At 45.6% G+C, this 24,758-nt stretch overlaps 1 protein-coding gene across 1 annotated transcript; it reads right to left on the bottom strand.

Moving 5' to 3' along the window:
• Positions 1-1,951: 1,951 nt before the first annotated feature.
• kiaa1328 (KIAA1328 ortholog) lies at positions 1,952-24,549 on the bottom strand. Its single transcript, XM_083661033.1, has 12 exons — positions 24,469-24,549; positions 23,979-24,014; positions 23,628-23,875; positions 22,851-22,951; positions 22,423-22,538; positions 16,434-16,558; positions 15,170-15,576; positions 14,083-14,301; positions 13,156-13,251; positions 12,965-13,065; positions 11,993-12,110; positions 1,952-2,219 (listed from the first exon to the last, which is right to left on the bottom strand). The coding sequence occupies exons 1-12, from the start codon at positions 24,521-24,523 to the stop codon at positions 1,991-1,993; spliced, it is 1,851 nt and encodes a 616-aa protein (XP_083517159.1). The 5' UTR covers positions 24,524-24,549; the 3' UTR covers positions 1,952-1,990.
• Between the last annotated feature and the right edge of the window lie 209 nt (positions 24,550-24,758).

The following is a 24,758-nucleotide window of genomic DNA, read 5'->3' as shown; positions in this document are numbered from 1 at the left end:
CTTCAGCAACTTCTTTTACGACGGAGAAAATGCTCCTATTGACCAAGTGATGTCAAAGACAGATTCTATTGCCATTTATTTATTTATGAATTTATTTATTTATTTATTTGTGTTGTTGTTTGAGACAAGATCTGAGCTCTATTTTCGCCGCTGGTCTGTTTTTGCTTGTAACTGCTGCTTTGCATATTACCGTATTACCACATCTCCAATTAATTTTTGACAGTTTTTATTTCTGATCTGAAGTTTTGGCAAATACTTGCTATCAAATGATTGCTACTTTGACATATTATTCCGTTACTGATCAAATTGTTTCAAAGCAGTTCACGCAATCAGTTACTTTATTTCTAAAGCCTTATGTATATTTGTAATTATATATTAATATGTTCTGTTCTAAAGAATTAGCTTTGTTAAAAGATTGTTAAAAAAAAATCTAATGAGATGCCAATTGGAAGCTTCCTCTTCGAGACAATTTGTTTTTAGAATCCTTTGCTTCTGCTGAGAAACGGTTTCAGACAGGACAGGGGTAACAGCCACTTAACACTCCCTAGCAAGCTAACTGTTCAATCAGATATGTATTCACAACAAACAACATGCCTTGAGGTCACTAAAAGTTGCTGCTAATATTTAATGAGCTACTGACTGACTAACTGGTTAATGATTAACTGCTTGCATAAAGACAGATTTGGGTTTTGAATACTTTCCCCCCTCCTTCTACATTTCCCATTCTGCTTTGTATTGTTTGACAGAGCTCTGATCTTGTTCAACTGTTGTGTTCGACCAATAGCATACATTCAATGAAAACTGCACTATCTCATCAAAAGAAATTGAGTTACCGTACTATCATTTCTTCAACGCTGTTATCAACGGTTTTATTTCCACAAGTCAATAGTGTTGCTAGAATTACATTTTACTTCAAATGGTTTCAAAAGTATTCTGGAAAATCTATTCCCAATTTCAGCACATGTGAGGAGGGTGGGGAAATGAATGTTGCATAAATAGAGCTTTGCCAGGTTCCTGATGAGCTAAGCTTCTGATTGGGCAGTCCTGATGAGCTAAGCTTCTGATTGGGCAGTGCGCGTTAGGCTCCCGCCCCATCTCTCCAGACTGCACCATTCTCCGGTCCCCTGGACTCTTTTTTGTAATTTTAAATGAATGATGCGTCCCAGCTTAGCCCAATAATAAAGCACAGTCTAGAAGAAAATAACTTGTGTCATGTGTCATAATTACTGATCAAATAATCAGTACTAGACTACCTTCATCTCTCGTTGACACAACCGAGTAGTTCTAGGAAATATCCCATTGTCACCTCTAGGTTATGTTTTCGCCCGTTAAGTTTATTGTCCGTTTGATGACTTCCATGACATTTGGTGGACAGACAGGATGGAATAATTCATTCAGATTGGAAAGGAACAACTCATTAGATTTTGATGGTGATCCTGATCCTGTAAGATTTCCACCATTGGATGATTGTACTTTATTTTCTTTATTTGTTTTTTTTTTGCCATAACTGTGAAACTATCATAGATGAGACTTGATTCCAAATCCTCATGGCAAGCTGCAGGGTCAAGAAGTCAATGTAACTTAAATCTGAGTGTCTTCTACCAAGTGAACTTCTGCTGTGTTTACAATGTAGGACTGCACAGCATGAAGTTCACTCTTACTGTTGATGCATCATCGCTGTCAAAGTCACTGAGGACAATCAATGAAGCTCAGCTGTTTGGATAACTTGAGTAAATGGAGTTTTCATCTAACAGCAAAGAAAGAAATCAATGACAAACTGGGAGGACAACCACTGGTAAATAAATAATTGTTTATTTTATATATATAAAAAAGAAAAGTAGAGTATTACAACAGAGTATGATCATTTTTGTCTCAAACATCAATAACATTTTAAACATAAGACGGATAAAAAGTTAAGACCAAAGAGGTGAATATCAAGTAATTGGCTTCAGAATATTCTGTGCTGCAGGGTAAAAGACCCCCCAACTCGTCAGCAAATGAAGAAGATCTCCTCCAGTATTTGGCTTTCTTCCAGGTCCTGCTGGGGGTTCTGGGGGTAAGGCCCAGCAGGGGAGGGCGGGGCTGTGCGAGCGGGCTGGGCGGGGTCGAAGGCTGCTCTGTGGACACCGCGTTGCACCTTGTGCCTTTGGGTGGAGGGCGGGCGTTCCACAGAGATGGAACTGAAGACCTCCAGCAACTCCATCATCGAAGAGTCCAATCTGGGGGAAATTAAGTGAATGTTTTTGAGGCATTCTGTTTAATTCAATTTAATTCAAATTTCACATGATCACATGATCTGGATAGTGCAGCGGTAGATTCCCTGCCTACCAACATGAGGGTCGCAGGTTCGAGCCCCCGCGCTACCTCCGGCTTGTCGGGCATCCATACAGGCACAACTGGTACTGTATGTGGGTGGGAAGCTGGATTAAGGGTATGTATCTTGGTTGCTGCACTAGTGCCTCCTCTGGTCGGTCGAAGCACCTGTTAGGGTGGAGGGGGGAGGGGAACTGGGGGCAATAGCATGATCCTCCCACGCGCTACATCCTGCCGGTGAAACTCCTCACTGTCAAGTGAAAAGAAGCGGCTGGTGACTGCACCGGGCTAGTCTCACGTGGTTAGACCCTCCGTCTATGCAGGGTCTGAATCACAAGTCAGCATTTCCGGGTTTTCCCCACATACAAAGTAGGGGCAAGCCTCTGATTGGCTGGGCTGTAATGGAAGTTCAGCTGTCTGCGTGCATTGGTGCATCGTTCAAAATGTACCGCCTCACGAGTTACGTCACATAAATAAGGAGGTCTGTGGTTGGTGGTCAACTCATATCACACATTTTGTTTTGGACTTAGGGGGCGGTCCTTAACCACTTTTCACGAATATACCCTTCTCACAGGGACCATTTTGGCCCCAACTTCCAATCATGGAAGATGGAAACCCTCATTTGTGTTTTGCTTGCACCTGTGTTCATTCTGCCTTTTCGACACAAAATGGCCCCTGTGAAAAGGGTAGAATTTGCCCCACATGTTAGATATTTATATACGGCTGCTAGACTAGTCCCCAGATCGGCAGAGGGCGTGGAGCAATGACTTCGACAGCAGGCACGATTGGCCAAGTACAATTGGGGAGAAAAAGGGAGAAACAATTTCAGAAGAAACTTGATCTAAAAAAAATTAAAATCATGTGAAATGTAACTTACATTGATAATACAGAACTCACCTAATTGAGCGGCATACAAAAAGACTAATTTTGGTCAATGAAAAAGCTTGGATTGTTGCAATGGAAAAGAGCGCCTTCTTTAAGAAAATTGCACACAAAAGACAGGCCAGCTACGTGCCCCCAAAGTTAAGCAGGGGAAGGTGCGAGCCAAGAGACAAACAACACTCGGCTAAAGGGCTAAAGTACACTTGTAGCTCGATGCTTTTTACGAGAATATTTGCTGTTCACCTTTCACTTGTTAACGCAGAGACAATAAGAAATCAAATCCCCACATGAATAAGGTGTTTACAAAATGTTTCCTTGCTGAAGTGTCTGCTGAACCCTAACAAGCAGCCTTTAACAAGTCAGAAGCACTGGGGCGGCCCGGGGAAGAAAAGCACAGCTCCTTATACAGGTGCGAGAGGAGAGAAGAGAGGGAGCACAGAAACCCGGGCGCTCCTGGAATAGAAATGAGGGGGGAGAATGTGCAGCGAAATACATAAACCAAAACGGCGGAGATTAACCTAATAGAGATTCAATCCCTCAGTCTGGCCGCCTTGATAAATTATTCAGTGTATACACAAGTCGAAACGAACGACGCGCATTCCAGATACAAAACATGAATTCTTTAAAGCAACGCTCCACTGATGTTGCCGAACATAATTCTCTGCCGGTTTTAAGCAGCATCGATTTACATGCGCGCACGGCTCTCTCAGGTACGAGAGCGATCGTTGGCCGTGCACTTGTTGGCATGCGTGCTGGGTGGTCAGAAGACACGACCGACATGCTTGGTGGGGCTTCCAACCCCTATTTGAGAGTTCCTCCACATGTAGCTCCAGATGGACCTTGATGTGTCAAGCCTTCACATTGATAACTTGAGGCGCGCCACATATTGAAAAGTGAGAAGCTGCGGGAGGCTAACCATCATATCGCTCCAGCAGCAACACGAGTTAATGTATGCACGTTTTGAGTGTGAGCGAGGGAGAGAAAGCGAATGAGGGGCGAGTCGGCTGAGGGGGATGATAGCCGCTGAAAAGAGAGAGAGATTGAAGCTCAAGTAAGTAAATCTGTCTTCCTCATTTGGTCTCCTTCTGCCTGTCAATAGCAGTTAGCAGGGGGAGAGAGAGTGTTTGTGTGTGTGTGTGTGTGTGTGTGTGTGTGTGTGCGCGTGTGCATGTGTGCATGTGTGTTTGTGTGTGTGTGTGTGCGTGCATGTGTTTGTGTGTGTGTGTGTGTGTGTGTGTGTATGCTTGTAAGGGAGAGAAATTGAAAGGGAGTGCAGCTTTGTGGATAGAGAGAGAGAGAGGAGGGCTGTGAGAGAGGAGGGGATGTGAGGGAGGGACTTTGGCTGAGTTCCCTCTCTCGAAATGTGAGAATTTGCATTTTTATTTGTTGATTTATTTAACGGACAGGGCTCTCAAACAGCCATCCATCAACGGACGACATGGTGGTAATGAATAATGCATCACTTACCGGCGGTCACAATCTATAACAAGGGGAGTTGAGGGGGGGGGGGGGAGAGGGGCTTTGGGGGAGGGAAGGTGGGGGTACAGTTTGGGCAGGAGGTGTGTGTGTGTGTGTGTGTGTGTGTGTGTGTGTGGAGGAGGGTGATAGTGGGTGCAAAGGGGGCGGCGGCTTGGGGGGGGGGGGTGGTAGCACAGAGATTGCACGCGGGCTAGCTAGAGAGAATGCTAATAGATTTTCCGAGGGGCCATATAGTGCAACAAAGAACTTCATTTCTTGGCTCCGGTTTGCACGAGGTAAAGTTGTGAATTGCTGCTCAATATTAATATCTCCCCCGAGGGGGTCCTGGCAAATCTGTTCCACTGCTCCGTGCGTACGGCGAAGAAAAAACGAATGCACAGACAAACACTAGCAGCGCAGCAACAACACATTTCTGTTGTCATTTGAGAGCCTCCTTAGGCAGGCGGCCGCCCTGCGTCAGCAGCGTTAAGGTCACTGTTTTCAATATGCTTATAAAAAAAAAAAGCGCTCTGTGGCCGTCAGTCACCAGAAGAGAATGATGGATGTGTGAGTCCGTCACCTCTAGAGGAGCCGGAGGGAAACGGGGACGAGATTTAGCAGAAAAACGTCTTGACAGACAACGAAGGCACTTCATTGTGCATGCGTGCGCAATTAATAACGACATACTGTAGATTTGTCAACATGACTAATTGAGCTGTTGATGTCTATGAGCTGGGCTGCGAGAAATAAATAAAAAAAAGTCCTATCATAAGTCGTTTGGAACAAACGATCAGTTACACACGATTCTGCTGACTTCAGTTCAAATACTGTCCGATGAGTGACTGACTATAACAAATCAGGCTGTTGGGCTTCACACTGACAATCCCATATTCTAGCGGTAGATTCCCTGCCGACCGACACGAGGGTCACAGGTTCGCGCCCCCCGTGTTACCTCCGGCTTGGTCGGGCGTCCATACAGGCATGATTGGCTGTTTCTGCGGGTGGGAAGCCGGATTTAAGGGCATGTAGAGTCCTGGTCACTGCACTAGCGCCTCCTCTGGTCGGTCAGGGCGCCTGTTCGGGGGGGGGCGGAAGGGAACTGGTGGGAATAGCGTGATCCTCCCACGTGCTACGTCCTGCCAGTGAAGCTCCCCGCTGTCAGGTGAAAAGAAGCAGCTGGCAACTGCACATGTGTCGGAGGGAGCATGGTGCTAGTCTACGGCTCTCCCCAGATCGGCAGAGGGGGTGGAGCAGCGACCGGGGCAGCAGGGGGAAATTGGCCAAGTACAACTGGGGAGTAGGGATGCACATTTTCCGCAAATTCCAAACTCGATCATTGGTAACGTTAACAATCAATCAATCGATTAATTGTAATTAAAAATACAAAATTTGCCAAACCATACCAAATGCGTTTTTTCCTCAATAAAACCTTTATTTATGAGGCAGCAACAGCATTGCATAGCATAGCCTACGCTATGAAACACATAAAAACGTAGAGGGCCTAGAGGCATAACTTTTTGGGCTCAGTTACCCACGCAGATTGTTTACTTTTTCTGTGCGTCGCAGCTCTTAAACGCTGATGCTGAGTTGCTCAGCTCCAGTCCAGGTGAGACTAGGATCCCGAAAGAACATTGTTCAAGTGATTGTTGTACGTGCGTCGCAACTCTTCCTCTTCCTCGTTGACGGTGGCCGCGTTGCTCCAGGTTTGAGGAAGAGGAGCGAGCCAATTTATCCGAATGAACACTGTACAGCATCTTATGACTTGTCTGAAAAGGGCTATAGTGATGTAGCCGAGTGTCCGGGTCCGCCTATTACTTACACTTTGTTAATAAAACAATAAACGAGAGTCAGGCTGTAACGTTATAACACGTTTCCACATTTACTCTCAGTTAGCGCCTAGCGTTAGCACTAAGCACACTACGAGTCAACACCGGCTCCGTCTCCGTCAACAACAAAGTCCCCCACTTCCTATTCTACGGCAGCTCTCGAGGGCACAAACACAGAGCCTCGCATACACGCTGAACAGTCTGCTACAGTGATGTCATTGCGCCCTCTGGAGGATCATCGAAAAATGATTCGAAAACGCCATCTAATGCACGTCGCTTTTATGTTTCGTTTCGATCGAGTCATTTTTCTTTGCTCGAGTAAATCCTTAACGAGCAAGTAATCGAGTTTCGATTAATTGCGCGCATCCCTACTGGGGAGAAAATGAGGAAAAACAAAAGTAAAAAATAATAACAATCCCATATTCTACTAATGCACCAATACTTTTAGTGTGCGTTAGCTTCCTTGCTCTGTGAAGCCAGATAACAGTTCCACAAAGCTCCACTCCTCCGTACTGTCCCCATCACAGCTCCTCTTGCCCCTCGTAACTTTCACTGCTTATTTGGCGCCTCTCTCTCTCTCTCTCTCTCTCTCTCTCTCTCTTTCATTAAAGATAGGCGTCTCGCCCCGGCACCCACTTTCATTTGCAGTCCAAACAGTAAGATAAAAAAGCTATAATGGCCACTGCATATATCCCGCATGTCAATTTCCCAGCCAATCAATAGCAGGCGGGCAATGGCAGGCGGGATGGAGAGGAGGAGGAGGGCGGGGGATGGAGAGGAGGAGGGGCAGGGGGGGGGGGCGCTGGAACTCTCTCATTACTAACTAGCACAGGATTCATGAAAGGATTAAGGGGGTCGCTTAATGTTAACCCCGGCTTCGTTTCGCAATTTGCACATAAAGATTGAATTGGTTCAGATCTGATGGTTGGCCAGGGGCTTGTTGCCGAGTGAGAAGGGAAAGAAAGGTTCAGGCAACAAGCCTAATCTTACAATAAGATCATCTTTGATTCCAGAGTGGAAATGTAGCCATGTTGCTCAGTAGGATCTAGGCCGTGTTGTTGTTTCTTGTTGTTGTTACAGATGGTGGGTTGTATATATTCTCTTCCTCCGCTTCTTTTCGTTTGGACGGCAGCACGAAATGAAGAGTTGTACGAGAAAGAAAAGCCAAAGCACTGAATGAGATTTACAACAACAACAAAAATAAAGCCAGTTGTGACTGTTGTAATTGCACGGTAACAACGCTGTCCACTCTTTCCAACAAAGCCAGTGGATCGTTTGGCTTACATTGCGAAAGTTTAATTCCTATATTTGAAGAGGATGACTCCAGTTTCTGGTTAGATAACTCCTCAATCATTTGTCACAACATAATTACATAGATTTCATTTTCACAGAGAGAGCCCCTTAATTTGACCAAACTGTAGTAGTAGTTTAGTAGAAGCAGTAGTTTGTAGTTAAACTACAGTCGTAACAAAAGGTCCAAAGCCCCTCTCCACTTAAGGACCACAGTGACCACTGACATCATCATGCCAGGTAGAACAACACTAGGTTAAAAACTAACATATGGCTGGACTGTGTTCCGGCCGACCACGTTCTAAACAAAATTAGATATATCTGAGATATATCGGCAGATATATCTGAAATATTAAACCCCATCTCAATAGAGTGATTTAATTTCAGGCTCTCGATTCAGTCTCTCTCTTGCTCTCTCAGGGTGTGATGCCTGACAACAACTACGTTTTCAGCGGGAGAAACATTTTGATTGGGCAATAACATGAACGATGACACACCTGTTGCTAAGCAGATGTTCATTCAGGGATTTGAAAGGACACTTGTAGTAGCCAGTGGGCTAGCTTGGGCTTTGGAAGAGGAAGCGGGGGAAGTGATACTGAAAGCTGTGGTTCCTCCAATGGCTACTTGAGGCTGGACCCAAAAGAGAGTTGTTCCCATTCACCTCCATGTTAATATGCCACACTACTATGTACCAGGATTAAGCATGTTTACAGCCTGGTCCAAAACACACTATATAGCTAATTTCACCTTTCATAACAACTATACGGGGGGTGAATTTTTATATAACACCTGTTTAGAGTCAAATAGAAAATACTATGTTTTGGGGTGATTGACAGGTTGCCTGTCCAGTGATTGCGCAGCGTGCCAATCACGGACCAATAGCAGGTGGAGCTGTGGCTCTGGGAAACCCCTCCTCCCATGCCGATTCGCGTGAGCTGCGCAAGGACCCCAAGATGGCGACAGGCTACACTAGGCTTCCAAACGGGAGTCCAAAAACCAACGGTAGGCTTCATCCATATTATTTACGGTCGATGGTAGTAGTGTGACTCACCACCTCTGGAAAATCCTGAAAATCATATACAAACTTTTAAACTGTTTATGTAAAATTAAGACTGATTCCTCGCCTCATATGTTTTTAGAAACACATTCCGTTGAACCATTTTCATCATATAAGAGGTTTCCAAACGAGCCGGCGTGTTTTTTCCAGTTTGAAATCCAAAGGCTTTCGTCACACGGACGTGGGCGTGGTTTCAGCCGACCACGTGTTCGGTCGACCAATGGTGTAACTTCATCACTCGGTGACTCAGTCAGTCAGCGAGTACTAGCGACATTGGTATTTTATAGGGCTAGCCCCACTGTTTGCCGTCCAGCCAATAAATCTCTAAAGGACATGGTTTCCATTCTCGTAACAACATAAAATGTCACGATCTGTCATCCAAGGAGCTATTCCCATGCGGCGCGCTACAATAAAATATTTATGGTAGCAACATTAGCTGGTGTTGCTGGGTACTTGTTGAGTACAGCTTTACAGCGGGTTTTCTTGGTCTGGATTAGAGTGCAGGTGAGATGGGGGAGCTAATGACTTGTCAATCTGGTCGGAACACGAGGAAATACAATATGAGTTTCCCCCCACCTCGCTCCTCATTCAAACCAACCACTTCTGACAAAGTCTCAACAACTGAATATCAAGACGCCCAGAGCCAAAGCATATATCCTTCATTTCATTCACTACAATATACATCAGGAGTTTTTTATGCTCTGAATTACAGACACCATGTGAGCAGCTTGTGCTTAGTCAAGGTCAGGTGTAGCTGGGAAAAAAATAATAAGAATCCAAAAAGCAAATCCAAATCAGTGGATTACCAAAGGGATTACAACAAGTATCTGTGAAGCTGCACGTGCAAAAAAAAAAGCACGGTGCAAGAAAGCCAGGAAAAGCATCTGAGATGCAGACTTTGTCACTAGCGGCGGTAGCCAAGAGTCCAATGGTTTTAATAGGCTTTGGAGGTATAAATGGATTGTAATACGATCGGGTACCCAGGGTCCCTCGCTGGAATTAATAGCCATCTGCCGCGGCTCACAGTTGAACTTGGACCACGCGCTGCTTTGTTTAAGAGTTACTCATAGGAAGTTGTAAACTATCAGCTGCTCGGAAGAACTATCTTTCAGGAGAAAGTGAGGGGGGGTGAGCCATCGTACAGCTGTCTTCTATCAACCACCACCGTCAGAGGGGAAAAAGGGGGGGAGAGGAAACTTGGATTTGATGCTTTGAAATGAAAGACAGAATAATATCCTTTTGTGGAGAAATAATAACTCAGGCAATAAAAGTGTGTGTGGGGGGGGGGGGGATGTTTGGGCTGCAGCAACACTCTTCTCTTTACAAATGACTTACTAATATCTGACATTTTTCATTTACAATGCCACACACACACACAACTCGGGAGTGTTCACACATGGGCGGGCGTGTGTGTACGCGGCGCGCAGGCGTGTGTACGCGGCTACGCGGCGCGCACGCAAACACACACGCGCGAGCGAGGACGCCATGCTGTCACATTAATTACTGTTCCACATAAAGGGTGGGAGAAAAACGCTAATGCGTTTCCTTCCCTTTTCTTGGAGAGTCTGACGCCGCCCGCGCACTCAATGATTCATTCCTGTCCTCGATCGGCCCTCTCTCTCTCTCTTCTTACATCTCTCTAGCCTTTTCCAGCTCTATCCATCTCAACTTACTCCAACTTTTCCCCCCTCTCTTCCTATCTCTCTCACTTTATCCAATGGCTCTCAGCCCTCTCTCGCCCTCAAACACACTATCTCTCTCTCTCTCGCCCTCTCTGTCTCATTACTGTGTGTGTGTGTGTGTGTGTGTGTGTGTGTGTGTGTGTGTGTGAGAGAAGGGAGGGCAGTGTGTGCATCCAGAAGTCTGTTCAATTACACCTGCTGCTGGGTCCCTGCTAGGCCGACTAATGGAACACAGCGTGGTTCCTGACAGGCTGGCCGCAGCGCCTAGCTAGCCCGGTAAAAAGCTTCATTTAGCCTCTCGCAGCTCCAAAAGTTAGCTCGACCAGGAAAACGCACCAGGCAGCCTTCTAAGACTGCATGCATCTGCAAAGCCGGGGGGAAAAAGTTTTACACTTTACAAGTCTAAGACAAATTCCTCGTATGTAACTTGCATACTGTGGCAATAAAACTAAAAAGTGATTGTGATTCATCTTTATGCGTGTTATATCGTTGGTTTATAATATTGTTCATGTTTGTTGGCGATGCCAGGAGGAACAGCAGTCACTTTACTAATGGGGATGAGAAGGGGGAAAAAACACACAATAAAGAATAAGTTAATACTGCAGCCAATTAGTGTTCATTTTGTCAGCTATTTGTTAATTTACTCTTAGTCCTCCTGTGTCAAATGTCCTTGTTAGGTTTGATCATATCTGTCAAACTCATCCTGTTTCTATTTAGTTTTAGTCGACTAAAAGTCGGAGTATTTTAGCTCATGTTCCAACTTTATCTCAACTGATAATTAAATCCACAGATATTTTCACAGCGACGTGTCTTTGGGAAAGTCCCTCGAGCCTCTCGCTGCATGATATCACCCATTTAGTTGCTCCTTATCTTTCCACCTCCGCCTCCTCCTTTCAGCAAAAGACCAGACAAGGGCTGACAGACGCCAGCGTCATTTGCAACTTTTTATCAGACACATTCTCGTTGAGAAGTAGCTATATTACGAAGCCGTTTAAGCGAGCGAAATGGTCGGCAACCGCTAGTACTTTCTATTGAATGTTTCATGAATCAGGTCTCACGCAGGTGCAGGACGTACTGTGCTAGTTGTCCGTCGGCTGTCGCGTTTGCGGCGTGTTCAAAATGCAACTTTTTCGCCCCCGACACACAGGAGACGTGAGGTGACGCATCGGTCGCCATCTAGATGGCGCTAGTCCTTTCAAGTGTTTTCAGTGTGTCAGCAGCACCTTAAAGGTCATCGTGCTTCATCATGTCTGATAACATCCACTGTTCAACATCAACAATTACAGCTGCTTTGAGGAGATTGTGCTGCTTGCTAAGTAGTAAAGCTAAATGCTAACCCTGGAAAATAGGTTCAATAAGTCCAGCATAAATAGATAACACTGTGTTGCTTCACTGTGATCAGATGTTTTTTAATTTGATTTTTTATGAAAGCTAAATGTTTTGTGGTGTGTGTGTTTCGATTGTGTTCAGTGTAGATGTGTTACCTAGCCTCGGGGGTCCTGGTGGGCATCACGTCGAGCACTGAGGTGGGCTTACTGAGGCTGGCAGGTGCCCTCACAGGAGAGGTGGCCATGTCCCTTCTGGACCGCTGTGACGCCTCTGCTGGGAGATGCAATAGTTAGGAGTGTTGCGTTAGAAATGAGCAGTGTTGGGGGTAACTCATTACAAAAGTAACATATTACATGTAATATATTACTTTTAGCAGTAACTCAGTAATATAACTTATTACTTATAGGATTTCAGTAATATTATACCAGTTAGTTACTTTGTCAAGTAACTCAAGTTACAAATTTTGTTATTTTTCTTTAAATCAAAGCACATATTTAAATAAAGATACAATCATTTCCTAATCAAACTGTGTGTTTCTATGCAAATAACCACTAGAGATGACAATAACAAAGGAAAAGAATAACATTTAGAATTTTGGATTGTTTACACTGATTTCAAGGCGGTTGAAATTGTTTTTCGGGATGGTCATTGTGCTGCTGCTATTGTTTTGGTGAAAGTAATGCAAAAGTAGTGTAATAAGTAACGAGTTACTCTACACAGAAAGTAATATTGTAAAGTAACGTATTACTTTCAAATGAAAGTAACTAGTAATATGTAGTATATTACATTTTGAAAGTAACTTGCCCAACACTGCTGCTGGGAGATGCAATAGTTAGGAGTGCTGCATTAGAAATGAGAGTAGCAAGACTAGGGACCTACGCAAGCATCAGAAAAGTTTTACAAATTAGCCCCAAGCAGTGCTTCACCAAAGATTTCCATGCACACTTGAGTAGTCAAATTAATGCTGTCTGAAGGAAAATCAGGCCTGTGTGTCTGTGTCTGTGTGTGTGTGTGTGTGTGTGTGTGTGTGTGTGTGTGTGTGCGTGTGTGTGCGTGTGCGCGCGATTCCTCTATGTGAAAACAAGTAAGCACATATTTCTAACTGAAAATACGCGTTTACAACTTACCACACACGTGACTGCTGCTGTGCAGAGGGGTGGGTGAAGTTAGGAGCTCTTCGTGTAAGGCTGTCTCTGCAGGATGCATCTCCACACCTTCTTCACAGACGCTGCAGACCACCACAAGACACAATAGATTCCGTTTTGTTTGTGTGACTGAAGTGTGTGTACGAGTTTGTCTGGGTCTGACTTTGCTTTACCTGGAAGGTGAATGGCGGTTTGTATGACCTTCTGGCTGTGCCGCTCCATTTCTGGTGATTGAGTTGCCAAGCTCGGCTTGAGTGGCTTGTTGAAATCTAGCAGGGAAACGGAGAGGGAGAAACAGAAAGAGGGTGAGGGTTCTGCAGGTCTGCCATGACGGACACTGAGGAAACAAAAAGACACTAGCCGCGTTCGGAATCGTTCACTCACTCACTCACTCACTATTCCCCAGATACTGTTTATCATATAGTGAACTATATGGAGAATGATCTAAATGAGTTTGAGACACTACACAGATTTTTTTTCCTGGAGATCATTGCATCAAAAGATGCGCCGGGTATTCATGTGACGCAAGCAATCCGCGCCCACTATCACATAAACAACTGAGCTCGCGAGCAGATTGAGATGTCCTCAGGTAGTATTGCATGTTTTGTTGTTGCATGTTTTGGCTGCTAAATCCTAAATAGATCGTTGAAATTCTAATTACGTGCATGTGTGGTTTTGTCAACTGTGGTGCTGTCTCCTAATAGCAAGCTTTGCTGGTCAAGTAGCTCAGAAGCTTGTTAGCTCGTGAGCTAACGACTTTCTTCTTCTCCTTCGGTAAAGACAACCACATTGCATTGTGGTATACCGGCGAAAATGTAGGGTACATTCGCTGTTCACTAGAAATCGCTGTGCATTGTGGGTATTTTATAGTGGACTAAATAGTGAATCAAATTAACAGTTTAGAATTCGGACACTATAAAAAAAAATGGGGACACACTAAATAGTCCACTATTTCTGTCATAGGGACTGATTCCGAACAGGGCTACTGTGAAAACTGGAATCTAGGGATCATTCTCAAATGACGCCTCATCTACATACGTTAAGTAGTGAAACTTGTCATCAGATACGAGCTAATTTCCCTCTAGCTTCTAGTGTTCTACCTGTTGTAGTCAAGTCGCGACTGGCGGAGCTGCTGGTTCTGCCTGAGGAGCCGATCCTCCTGCTCTGCCAGCCGTGTCTGCAGCCTCTCCCTCTCCATCTCCAGCTGCATCTTCTGGAGCAGCAGCTGGTGCCTCTTCTCCTCCCAGTCGCCGTGACCCAGCTGGGGACGGGTAAGGGCTTCCGTGGCCTCTGGGCTCATGGCCTCCCCACTGACAAGCCTGGGTGAGAAACACATGTTCCATGTTCTAAATACTCCTGTTGTTCCATCAGCTTAAGATCTAAATACTCCTCTTTGTTTCTTCGTGAAAGATACAATAGAGAGCCGCAGGGATGACGTATTTTTGTAGTCAGAACGCGGGAAGTCCCGGACTTCCTGGTTCTTCACTGTTTCTGTCTATGGGATTTTTGAATGGGTTTTTGCCGCGATGCTTCAAATACGGTCTCTGGGTAACGCAAGATTAATCAAACAAGAAGCAGAGTTCAGTCGGATAATCTTCACACATGAGGACCACTTTCATGAGTTTTGTAGCGTAAATGCGAGCCCTAGAAGTAAAAAGCTCGAGCTAAGCTAATCCAGAACTACACACTGTCGCATAGGCTTCCACGTCACGTCAGCACTCAACCTGGACTGTTGTTGATGTGTGCACTGATGTGATTACCCCGGGCTGAACGGGGCTGAACCAGGTGAGGGAAAGAGAATTTCCGTGTTCGTCCTTTGTGGTGGTGACGTTATTGACGTATATAACCCCATCGACTCAACAGTGTAGTCTCATTTAGCCGTTTGCTAGCTAGCCGCCCTTTCAACGGCACGTAAAAGCTTCAAAACTCATAAAAGTGGTCCTCGTGTGTGAAGATGATATTACTAAACACTGGTTCGCGTTTGATTAAGCCAGCGTTGCCGCAGAGAGATTATTAGAAGCATCGCCGCCAAAAACCCATTCAAAACTCCCATAGGCGAAAACAGTGAAGAACCAGGACTGTTAGCATCGATGATTTCCGGACTCGTTCCTGCGACTCTCTATTGATTCAAACTGATGGGAAGGGGCACGCTCATGTGGGAGGACAGTATGGTGTACTCCTGTATACCTGTCACACTTATGTTGGTGAGGGTTGCCGTTCTCTAGCGGGGGTTCCTCATCGGTTCTCTGCGGGTGTGTTCCGTAGCCATTGCCTGCATAGTGCTCGGATATATGGTGGGACCCTGAGCGTGGCTCGCTCCGCCCCCCTTTCTCACAACGCCGGTGCTGTTTCGCCGGCCTCTCAGTCGGCGTGCGCCCGCTCTCACTGGAGGAGGAGTCGGTTGAGAGAGAGGCGTGGCCGCTGAAGGTCCTTGCTGCTGCTGCTGCTGCTGCTCCTCTTCCTCCATCGGCCCTCCTGTGCACGTCAGGACGTCCTGCTGGAGCAGCAGCGGCAGCAGCAGCGAGGCCCAGGTAGGAGCCATCCAACGCTGAGCCGTTCACTCTGCTGGGAGCAGCTCCCTCACTACTGGACACCTTAAGACAAAAGACCACAATGAACGAATGCATGTTGGCCCGTTTCGGGAACGCTTTTAATAAATCGATCGACTATTTCAGCCAAGAAAGTTACGCTGCTCCTATAATTCCCTAATGTGTGGCTTTGCCGCTATTATTGCGGCAGAAACGCAAATCATCCTTCATAGCCCGTAAACTGGACGGTGGCCACAAGATTAAGAGGGGCGATTTTCAATTGAGCATAGCCGGGCAGGTAAGCCAAGGTCAGGAACATTATGAGATAAACATAAGCCCGTCTTCGTCGTGCGGGAAAGAGACCGTGACTAATTCGCCGCGGGTCGGAGAGCAGGCAAACACACATTACTCAGTCCCACTGTAGGACAATGGGGATGGCCAAGTCATCTATCCTTTTACAGAGGCTGAGGGCCAGGAAGGCGTCTTAGCTTCTAAACTGTCACCTTGAGAGGTTCGTGCGCCGCTGTGTGTGGAGTCAGAGCAGACCGGGTGATTGAAGTGTGCTTCTCGAGGTGATTTGTTATGCTTTGTGTTTAAGGCGCTTGGTGGTGGGACAATGTGCGGCCGCCGCTACATGCTACGCAGTGTGCTGCCGCTACATGCTACGCAGTGTGCTGCCGCTACATGCTACGCAGTGTGTTGACGCGTCGGGAGTGTGTGTCAGTGGGGAGCATATTGTGATGGATGGTAAACAGGGCTGTTGTTTCAAGATGGCGCACTAGGGAACACACACATTATTGCCCCCCCACCCTCTCTCTTCATGATGCACACGACAACACGTGAAGTCAGGGACAGTCAGTCAATTTGTTTACACACATACATTGAACACACACACACACACGCGCGCGGCTTCTTTGCCCTACCTTGCTGTGTGGTGGAGCTTGGCTGAGCTGGGCTATGGACTGGTTGAGCTTCTCCTGCTGCTGGGAAAGGTACTGCTGGTAGAGACCCAGGAGCTCCTGACACTCCCTGTACTGCTGCTGCAGGCCTGGGTACAAACGGCTAAGGAACACACGAGGTTCTACACAGCAAGGAAACTAGGCTCAACAGAAACACCTCAAACTGCTCTGCAATCCCTGGATTCAACTGAGAGGAATGAGGCATTGGCTTACGCGAAACTTGAGTATCTACTAAAATGAGTTCTGTTACTGAAACCGATGCTGGCCTAAACGGTTACTGATGTAATGCCAAAAAAAAACAGTTCCAGGGAATAAAATCCAAATTGAGAGAACTTACTTATGCTGGGCTCAGACTACACGAATTCAGCCTGATTTTAAAACGATTTGGTCGCACACGACACATTTTCAGCGTCGGGCCGAATATGACGTACGGCCTTCTTTAGCTCTTCAGCGTGTGACATAATCAAAGAGCAGCATCGGGCGTCTGGGACGCCTCACGACACCCCGACGAAAAGACTAGTCTAGTCTTTTCATCGAGCTGAATTATTGTTATTATTATTTCGTCGGGCCAAGACACATCACAAATTTATGGCAGAATGATTGCCTCGTCTGTCTGGTGACATCATGAAGGACAAAAAATATTGTTTAGTCTGAGCCCGGCATTAGTTAACACATTGAATGCCAGCCATGTTTTCATTCCTGTAGGTAAGTTGTGCCAGGGGTGTTTTTGACGATTCTGGCTCATTTTAGAACAGCCGAGGATTCTTTTCTGTTACGAATTCATGAACACCAATCATCTAAAAATAACTAATAGAATGTGTGCTTTCTCTGTCTAAAAGAGTTAGTTTGCAGAGTTAGTAGTTATGTAGATATTAGCCGTTGAGTACAGCATGGTTTCAGCGTCTGGAAATTTATTCAGAGATAAATGGCTTTTTGTGAAACAGTCACTTTAACCATTCATTTTTGGCATCAGTAAGACCGTCAGACATTCTAAACAATAGTTTTGAACAGTAATTTCCTCCATAACAACAGGAAACACCCCTCTCATTCAAACTCCTCCCTCCGTGTGTCTTCTCCTCCTTCCTCCTGGCTGTACAGCGGGCGTGTCAGAAGCGCTTTTGCTGCTGCCTGCCTGTGTGCCTGCCTGCCTGCTTGCCTGCGTGCGGACGCTCCTTGTGCGAGTCAAGATGGGCCGGGGAATGCGTGGGCGATGGGCAGATGTTGATTCTGGCCTTTCTGAGGTGTTTCAAAGTGTGTTTCACCTATGATCTATTTTGCAAATCGCTCTCCGCTCTCTGTGTGCTGCTGCCGGTGCGCGGCCGCTCTCAGGCAAGACAAGTCTTGAATGGATTACTGTAAAATCGCCACGGCATTTCCTTGAACGGCTTGGTCCCGCGGCAGTTTTTTCTTTGATTTCGGTCGTCTGGGGGAGCACTGTCAACACTTAGTGGGTCGGTAAAATAGATTATACACATTATCTTGCTCCAATAGTGATCTCGAAGATGTAAAAGTTGTTGATTGATGTCCCACCGTCAAAAAAAAAAAATGTTTATGTAAGACGAGTAAACTCGGCTCTGGCACTTAAGCGTTGGATTATGTAAGACGAATTATTTCGGCTATGGCACTTAAGGTGTTAAGATGGCACTCACTTGGAAAAGGAAATGGAGAAATTTCTCTTGTGCAACTTCTTTGTATTTATTCATTTGTTTTAATGGGGGAGGATGTTGAATTTAGATTGACATTTAGAATTCAATCCTTGCGTCTGCCATCAACCGCACATTGGACTTGGAAAGTAGAGAGAGGAGACGGCAAAGTTGAAAACAGAACGGGGGAAAAGCGGCCAGCAAAATCAAAGTTGTTGTTGTGGCACAGAGCTTTCACCATCTGGGTCGGGCCAAGCTGTGCTGAGCTGAGCTGGGCAGTGCCGTGCCAGGCTATCTGCCAGACAGAGAGCTGGCAGACAGGACTAAACTAATCTGGAGCGGAACCACTGCTGCGCCTCAGGAGCCCACTAATGACGGTGGCGGCGCCACACCACACCGGCACATACAAAGATAATGAGCATGAGAATGGAAATTACACACACTCACACACACACACACACACACACACACACACACACACACACACACAGTGTCACACAGACACAGACACACACACACACACACACACACACACTCAATAAGCAATACAGGCCTAACTCTCACTTTCTAGAACATGCACAAATAAACATTCAGACTAGAGATGGAACGATATGAAAATTTCATATCACGATTATAGTGACCAAATTATCACGGTTTGTTAAAATGTGCTGAAAATGTTCAAAAAGTACTAATACACTCACAGAAATCATTTCACCGAGTTTTATATTGAAAAGTCAGACCCAAAAAAGATTGATACACTCACTGAAATAATTTCTCCAAGGCTGCGTGTCTGCATCTGGGAGACGGTCGCCAAGTTTGGTTGATGATGGACTAGTATTTACCATGTTTTTCAAAGCACTGTAATCACGGTACCACGGTAATCACGCTACCACGGTTTTAATGATAATGAAAATTTGAAACGGTACGGTTAGCGTAAGGAATTTTATCACGGTTATCATTCAAACCGGTTATCGTTACATCCCTAATTCAGACACAAGAACACACCTTCACCCACCTGTGCTGAAACAGCCCACACACACACAAACGCTACAATAATGCAAGTAGTACACAACCCCCCCCCCCACACACACACACACCCCCGCAGCTAACCATAAAGTGTGTTCCTCCAGGCCATATCCTTTTATGACGGTGGCCCTGCTCCCCCCAGCTGATGAGTTTCTCCACATCGCTTACAAAAAAAAAGAGCCCCCCGCCCCCCATTTTAAGAGCAAATCAAAGTTCAAAGTAGAGTTGTATTGAAGGAACAGTCGGCGGGACGCGCCATGAGAAAACACTTTGGCGTCAGAAGACTTCAATCAGGCGGTGGAAATGAAACAGAGAGGAGAGAGAGCAGGGAGGACTTTGAATCGAGGGGCCGCCGGACGCCGGCAGACGATTGCGATGCGGCGGCTTCCACAAACACTGCGGGGGGAAACAGTCGGCAAACACTTTGATTTAACCCTCCATCTAAACCAAGCCTGCCTTCGTCTACCGCTGCACTGATAATGTCCATGGAAGTAGTTCTGTGTGGAAGCGCAAGGACATCGCAAGGACATCACATCATGTTAAACCCGTGCTGCTGGCCTGGCTGGGAGATCTATTTATGCAGCATGAAAAGAGGGGTCTTGAAGGGGAGATACCGAATATGCTTATAGAGACGACGCCTCATCTCAAACTGAGATAGAGAGTTCCCGCGTGTCGAGTCAAAAACGGCCTTCTGCTCATATTTCAAACACCACATCTTCATGATGGTCCGTGACTAAAACAAATGTGTTTTCCAATGGGACACAAATAAATATACACTCCACTGCAGTAAAAGTGGACTGGGATCAGATCATACAACAGTGTCACGCTATCATCAACTGTGCCGTCCCCCTCCCCCCCACACACACACACACACACACACACACAAAACAAAAATACACACACAGTGAGTCTATCTGTGCTGCCGACACGACCGCAGCACTATAGCATCGTGATGCTATGAACGAATGTAGCGTGTCAATGCGTTGACGCACTTGACGGGCTGACGCGGTCCCTGGATAGCATGCGCCATAGGTAATCTGGGCCGAGTGGAGTGACGCTGATGATACGATTGCACCTCTCTCTCTCTCGTCTCTGCCCGTCGGAACGCTAAACATGCTTCCTGCACAGCCCTTGGACGTCGGCCAATCAGGGCCGAGCACTCGGCGAGCCCCTGGTTTGACATCATCAGCTGAGCTGCAAAGCACCAGTGACTTCCTGCTCCAGAAATACACCGGAATCGAGGGGGCTCGGTTGGGTTGAAGAGGCTTCAGACAAGGCCTGTCAAAATGATTCACTCCCCTGTCAAGCCGAGACCCAAATGAAATAATGAAATCCACTTCAAGGTGGAACAAATTTGCGCAGGAGGGGGGGAATATTTTAAAGCCTGCTTTAGCACGCTGTGCCAAACAGATTGAGCCGGAGCAGAAATGTGAGAGAAACGGGGGCGGAGACTGATGTGTGTGAATGTGTGCGTGTGCGTGTGTGTGTGTGTGGACGGAATCAATGATGGAGAATTGATGTAAGAAGAGAGTTTACCTAACTGCTTTAGTACTACTGACTTTGGAGAGGAGAAACAGCCGCGCACACGCACACAGACACAGAGGTGGGGCTTGACAATTCTGTTTGGTTATTTATATTTACAAGGTAGACCAGCAATTGGTTCAATTATGACAACCTACAAAAGAATGCCTCTTGCACACAACGGTGTGCAATTTAGATATATATATTCCTAATCCATCAGCAAAAGAAATAACTTCCAGCACACTCTAAATGTTCTAAAGCTCGAGAGGAACTTGGCACTGGCCTTCCTCGAGCTCAACTTGGGAGACATTTTTCAATGACACATTCTAACAGGGCTGCAATTCCCCACACCGACTCCATGGCCTAGGGGATTCCTCCCTCCAATCTGTTTCAACCGAACCAATGGCATCAGCTGTGGCTTTTTCTGGAAACGGGAAGTGGCGTGGCGCGCCGTGATAGCGACGCCACCTTGACTCCTGTCCGAGCCAACGTGCCTTCAATCACAAAGAGGCATCCTGGCTTTTGAAACGCCAACATCTAATCCCGCATGCCAGTCAGTCCCAAATCAGCCAAACGCGCAAAATATCAGCGGTACTTTTCCCTCTCATCCTAGGTGGCTTGGGGGCTAAGATATGGGCCCTGCATCCTTTATACCTCCGATAACCCTGACTCTTGGCGAGATAAGATAAGCTCGGGCCGTAATGGAATTAGACTTGACAAGACTCTCCTTCAGTGTGTTTGCCTTTGGTGTCACTGTCTCCTTAACCTTTCAGAGAAGTACCAGAACCTGCCTGAGAAGAGCCTTCATGACTCTTGCGTGCGTCTTTAAAAGACTACGCAATGGCCCCCCGAGGTGTTTATCCAAACACTTTTTCATCTCAAATGCCTTTATAATGGAGTTTAGAAGTTTGGTGTAAATGCCAAGTCTCCGAGCCAAAGTGCCTTTAATTCAGTTGTGCTTTCCTAATTCTCCCTGCCGCCGTTGCCAATCGTGCAATTTACCAGCCGGGTCAATTACTCTTCATATTTTGCAGTGTTTTTCAACCTAAATTGACTGCTGGCCATGCTCTCGTTTGCCCTGAGTGGAATCGTTAAGAGGGCAGTAGGTGGACCGCAGGGGTGCAGAAAAACAGCAGACGACAGCTGGAGCTCCGATTATAAACCTAATGTCGGACAAGCAAGAATCAGCTAGTGATACACCTGATCGTGTCTAAGAAGGAGCTGAAAGAGACATTCTGCATTCAGACATCCAGGGAAGGTTACAAATATACAAGACGACAGGAAACGCTCTCCTTTCATCTGGAAATAACCAAATTCATCTTTTGAATACATGGCTCAACCAATAAAGCGATTCTGTACATAACAAAGGATCTGCTCAAAGCACTTGGAGAACTGCAGCAGGCAGGCATCATACATGTCAAATGAAGCAGCTCTAGTTCTCCACCAATGGAAGCAACCTGGATGGTCTCACCACCTTAGTCAACACTGCCCCCTGCAGGCTGTCCTGAGGAATAGCAAATATAGCAATAGGAGAACTGTAATGTCAGTGGTGAATTCATATGTACTTAAAAAGATCTGTCATATTACTATGATGAAATAAGGGACTGTGCAGAAGTGACCCTTTCTTCCACATCACACTGCAGAAGGAAGACTTGTGTTGGCTGAACGAGGAAACGGGAATAGATGTCCACCACTGCATAAAGAACACAGGATAAAGCACTGGTGTGTGGTCTTGTTTGTTCAGCCACACCATGGAAGGATACTCTCTCTCTCCTGTACTATGACAAGGTTCTGCTGCTCCAGCTGTTGGATCCTGCGTTCAAAGGTTTCCTGTTCGTCCCTCAGTCGCTGGACTGACTCCTCTTTCTCCTCGCTCACCCTGGAGAACATGGAAATAACAGTCTTAGAGGATGGCTGGACAACATTCTGTATGCCAACACTGCAAATAGTGAAGACATGCAGCAAAACAAAATTACCACCCATTTTAATCAGCTATCATTATTGAGGCCTCCATGTACAGTAGACACACAAGCTAACTGAAGTGAACTTGGTCATTACTGGACCAAATTCAATAAATTAGCTCAGATTAGTTACTTAGTCACACACAAAAATTACAAAAATATGGGCCAGGTTGAAAAATACCTAAATTATCCTTTAACACTCACTATATTTAAAAAGCTCAGTGTCTTACTTGGCTAGTTCTTGGACGAGGTTTGCAATGCGACGCTTATCCTCGGGACAGAGGTCCTTCAGACTGGCCTGGCGCTTAGCTTCTCTGGTCTCAGATATTACCTGCACAAAAGACAATCAGAATCAGAATCAGAACAACTTTATTGATCCCCGAGAGGGAAATTGAGTCATGCTACAATTGCTCACACTCAGGCATGAAAAAATGTAAACATCACACATTGTAAGAGGCATACAGTAAGAATGTATCATAAAGAATAAAATAGAAGTTACTTGGCCTATGTACTGTAAAGTGTCACAAGGATATGTGCCTTCTCCAACAATCATTCTCAAGTACAAGTGAAATATCTGACTGAGATACCTACTATATCCTTATATACCACAGAGTATAGTAATAATGAGTAAGGTGCATCCAGTCAGTAAAGTGAACAGTGTGGATTATTGATTATTGCACAAATTGCTGTATTTAGCAGTTATTGCACATGGAGTTTTATTGCACAATCAAAGTTGGTTTTGATTCATGGACGGGTGGAGTGAGTCCAAGTACCTAATTGACTGACGCAGACGCAGTCTGGTGCTCTGAGGTCAAATGGTTTGTAGGTAGTGATACAGACACTGACAGAGACTGATGGTAAGATGCAGTCAGTCACAATCACTCTTCTTTGTCCTCAAAGAGTGTTCAGACTGCCCACATGCCATCTTCCATATATTTAGATTCATTTTAGATCCATGTTGGGAAGTTAAACAAATAAAAACAGACAAGGCACTGCTATCGGTTTACCTGTGGTGTGTGGAGAAAGTTACTAGAGGTTGGGGATGGGGTGGGTTCCATCGCTATAGCAGTGTTGGGATGGAGCAACCCTTCTCCCTTAGTATAAACCACAGGACCACTTTGCAAGTGTCCCAGTTTCTTGCCACCTTTGTTCAATGGAGCCTCAGCCTTGCGTTCAGAGCCACGTCTGGCCCTCATCTTGATACCTCTCTCACTGGTGCTGAAAGCAGTCGGAAACTTCACCTCTCTGTTCACTCCTGTGACAGTTTGAGGGGGGAACAGACAAGGACAGGATGTTATGTTGACATGTGGTAACGTTAGAGAAGAACAACTGTGCGCAAACAATGTCACAAGACTCACCAGGAACAAACACCATGGGTTGTTCTTCATCAGATGCTATAAAAAAGAAAGACATTGGTGTTGACATTCAGTCAAAAGTTGTGGGTGGTGAAATGTAATCTCATAAGAGTTCATCACAGTTCCCAATAGTTTGAGTTGTCTTATTTATTACAGACGTTGTTACGACCACGCATCAATAGATCTCTAGATAGATTTATGTTGTGTAACTTGTGTTGTTGCGCTAACTAGCATTAAGTTATATAACCGTATATATAATAACCGGTTGTTGTTGTTGTTGTTGTTAATGACAATGAGTGTTATGCTAGTTTAAGCTAACGAGACCCCCGTAGGGAAGGGGAAAACCGCAATAGATACCGTACTTCTCCTTTTCTTTTTCATAAAACAAAAACAAAACAAACAAAAAACAAACCACCCCCAATTCCCACTGAGACTGCAGTAATGTTTGTGATACCAGCGACATTCTCTCTAAACGTTAGAACTGTCAGAATACCATCATTAATCCAAAGAATTCCTGAATCTTCACTTCTTGTTGTTGCTGCCGCCATATTGAAACAACCGCCACTCCCAGGGAGCGTTGCGAAGGAAGTCTAGTCCCGCCTTTCTTTTATAGCCGAAGAGACAATTGGCTAGTCTCGGAAAAGGACCGTCTTCTAATTGGTTGAAATAGCTGTCCATTTTGAATAAGAACTACACAATTTTTTCTTGTAAAACTACGCTTCCCATGTCTGTGTTTTGCCAGCTACAGCTGGATGATACAGAGCGAAGGATGCGCCAAGGTTT

The sequence above is a fragment of the Poromitra crassiceps genome (assembly GCF_964638095.1).
Source record: "Poromitra crassiceps genome assembly, chromosome: 25".
Lineage (NCBI taxonomy): Eukaryota > Metazoa > Chordata > Actinopteri > Beryciformes > Melamphaidae > Poromitra > Poromitra crassiceps.
Note: the sequence above shows the minus strand (reverse complement) of the source record. Positions and strands in the feature narration are given on the sequence as shown.

Bases quoted from the DNA above. Each gene is read 5' to 3' on its own strand.
- kiaa1328 (XM_083661033.1), bottom strand. From the start codon at position 24,523: ATGGCGGCAGCAACAACAAGAAGTGAAGATTCAGGAATTCTTTGGATT. The intron at 22,952-23,627 runs GTAAACCGATAG...TCTTTTGTGCAG, and splicing joins ACTTTCTCCACACACCACAG to GTAATATCTGAGACCAGAGA. The intron at 22,539-22,850 runs GTAAGACACTGA...CATGTTCTCCAG, and splicing joins CTCGTCCAAGAACTAGCCAA to GGTGAGCGAGGAGAAAGAGG.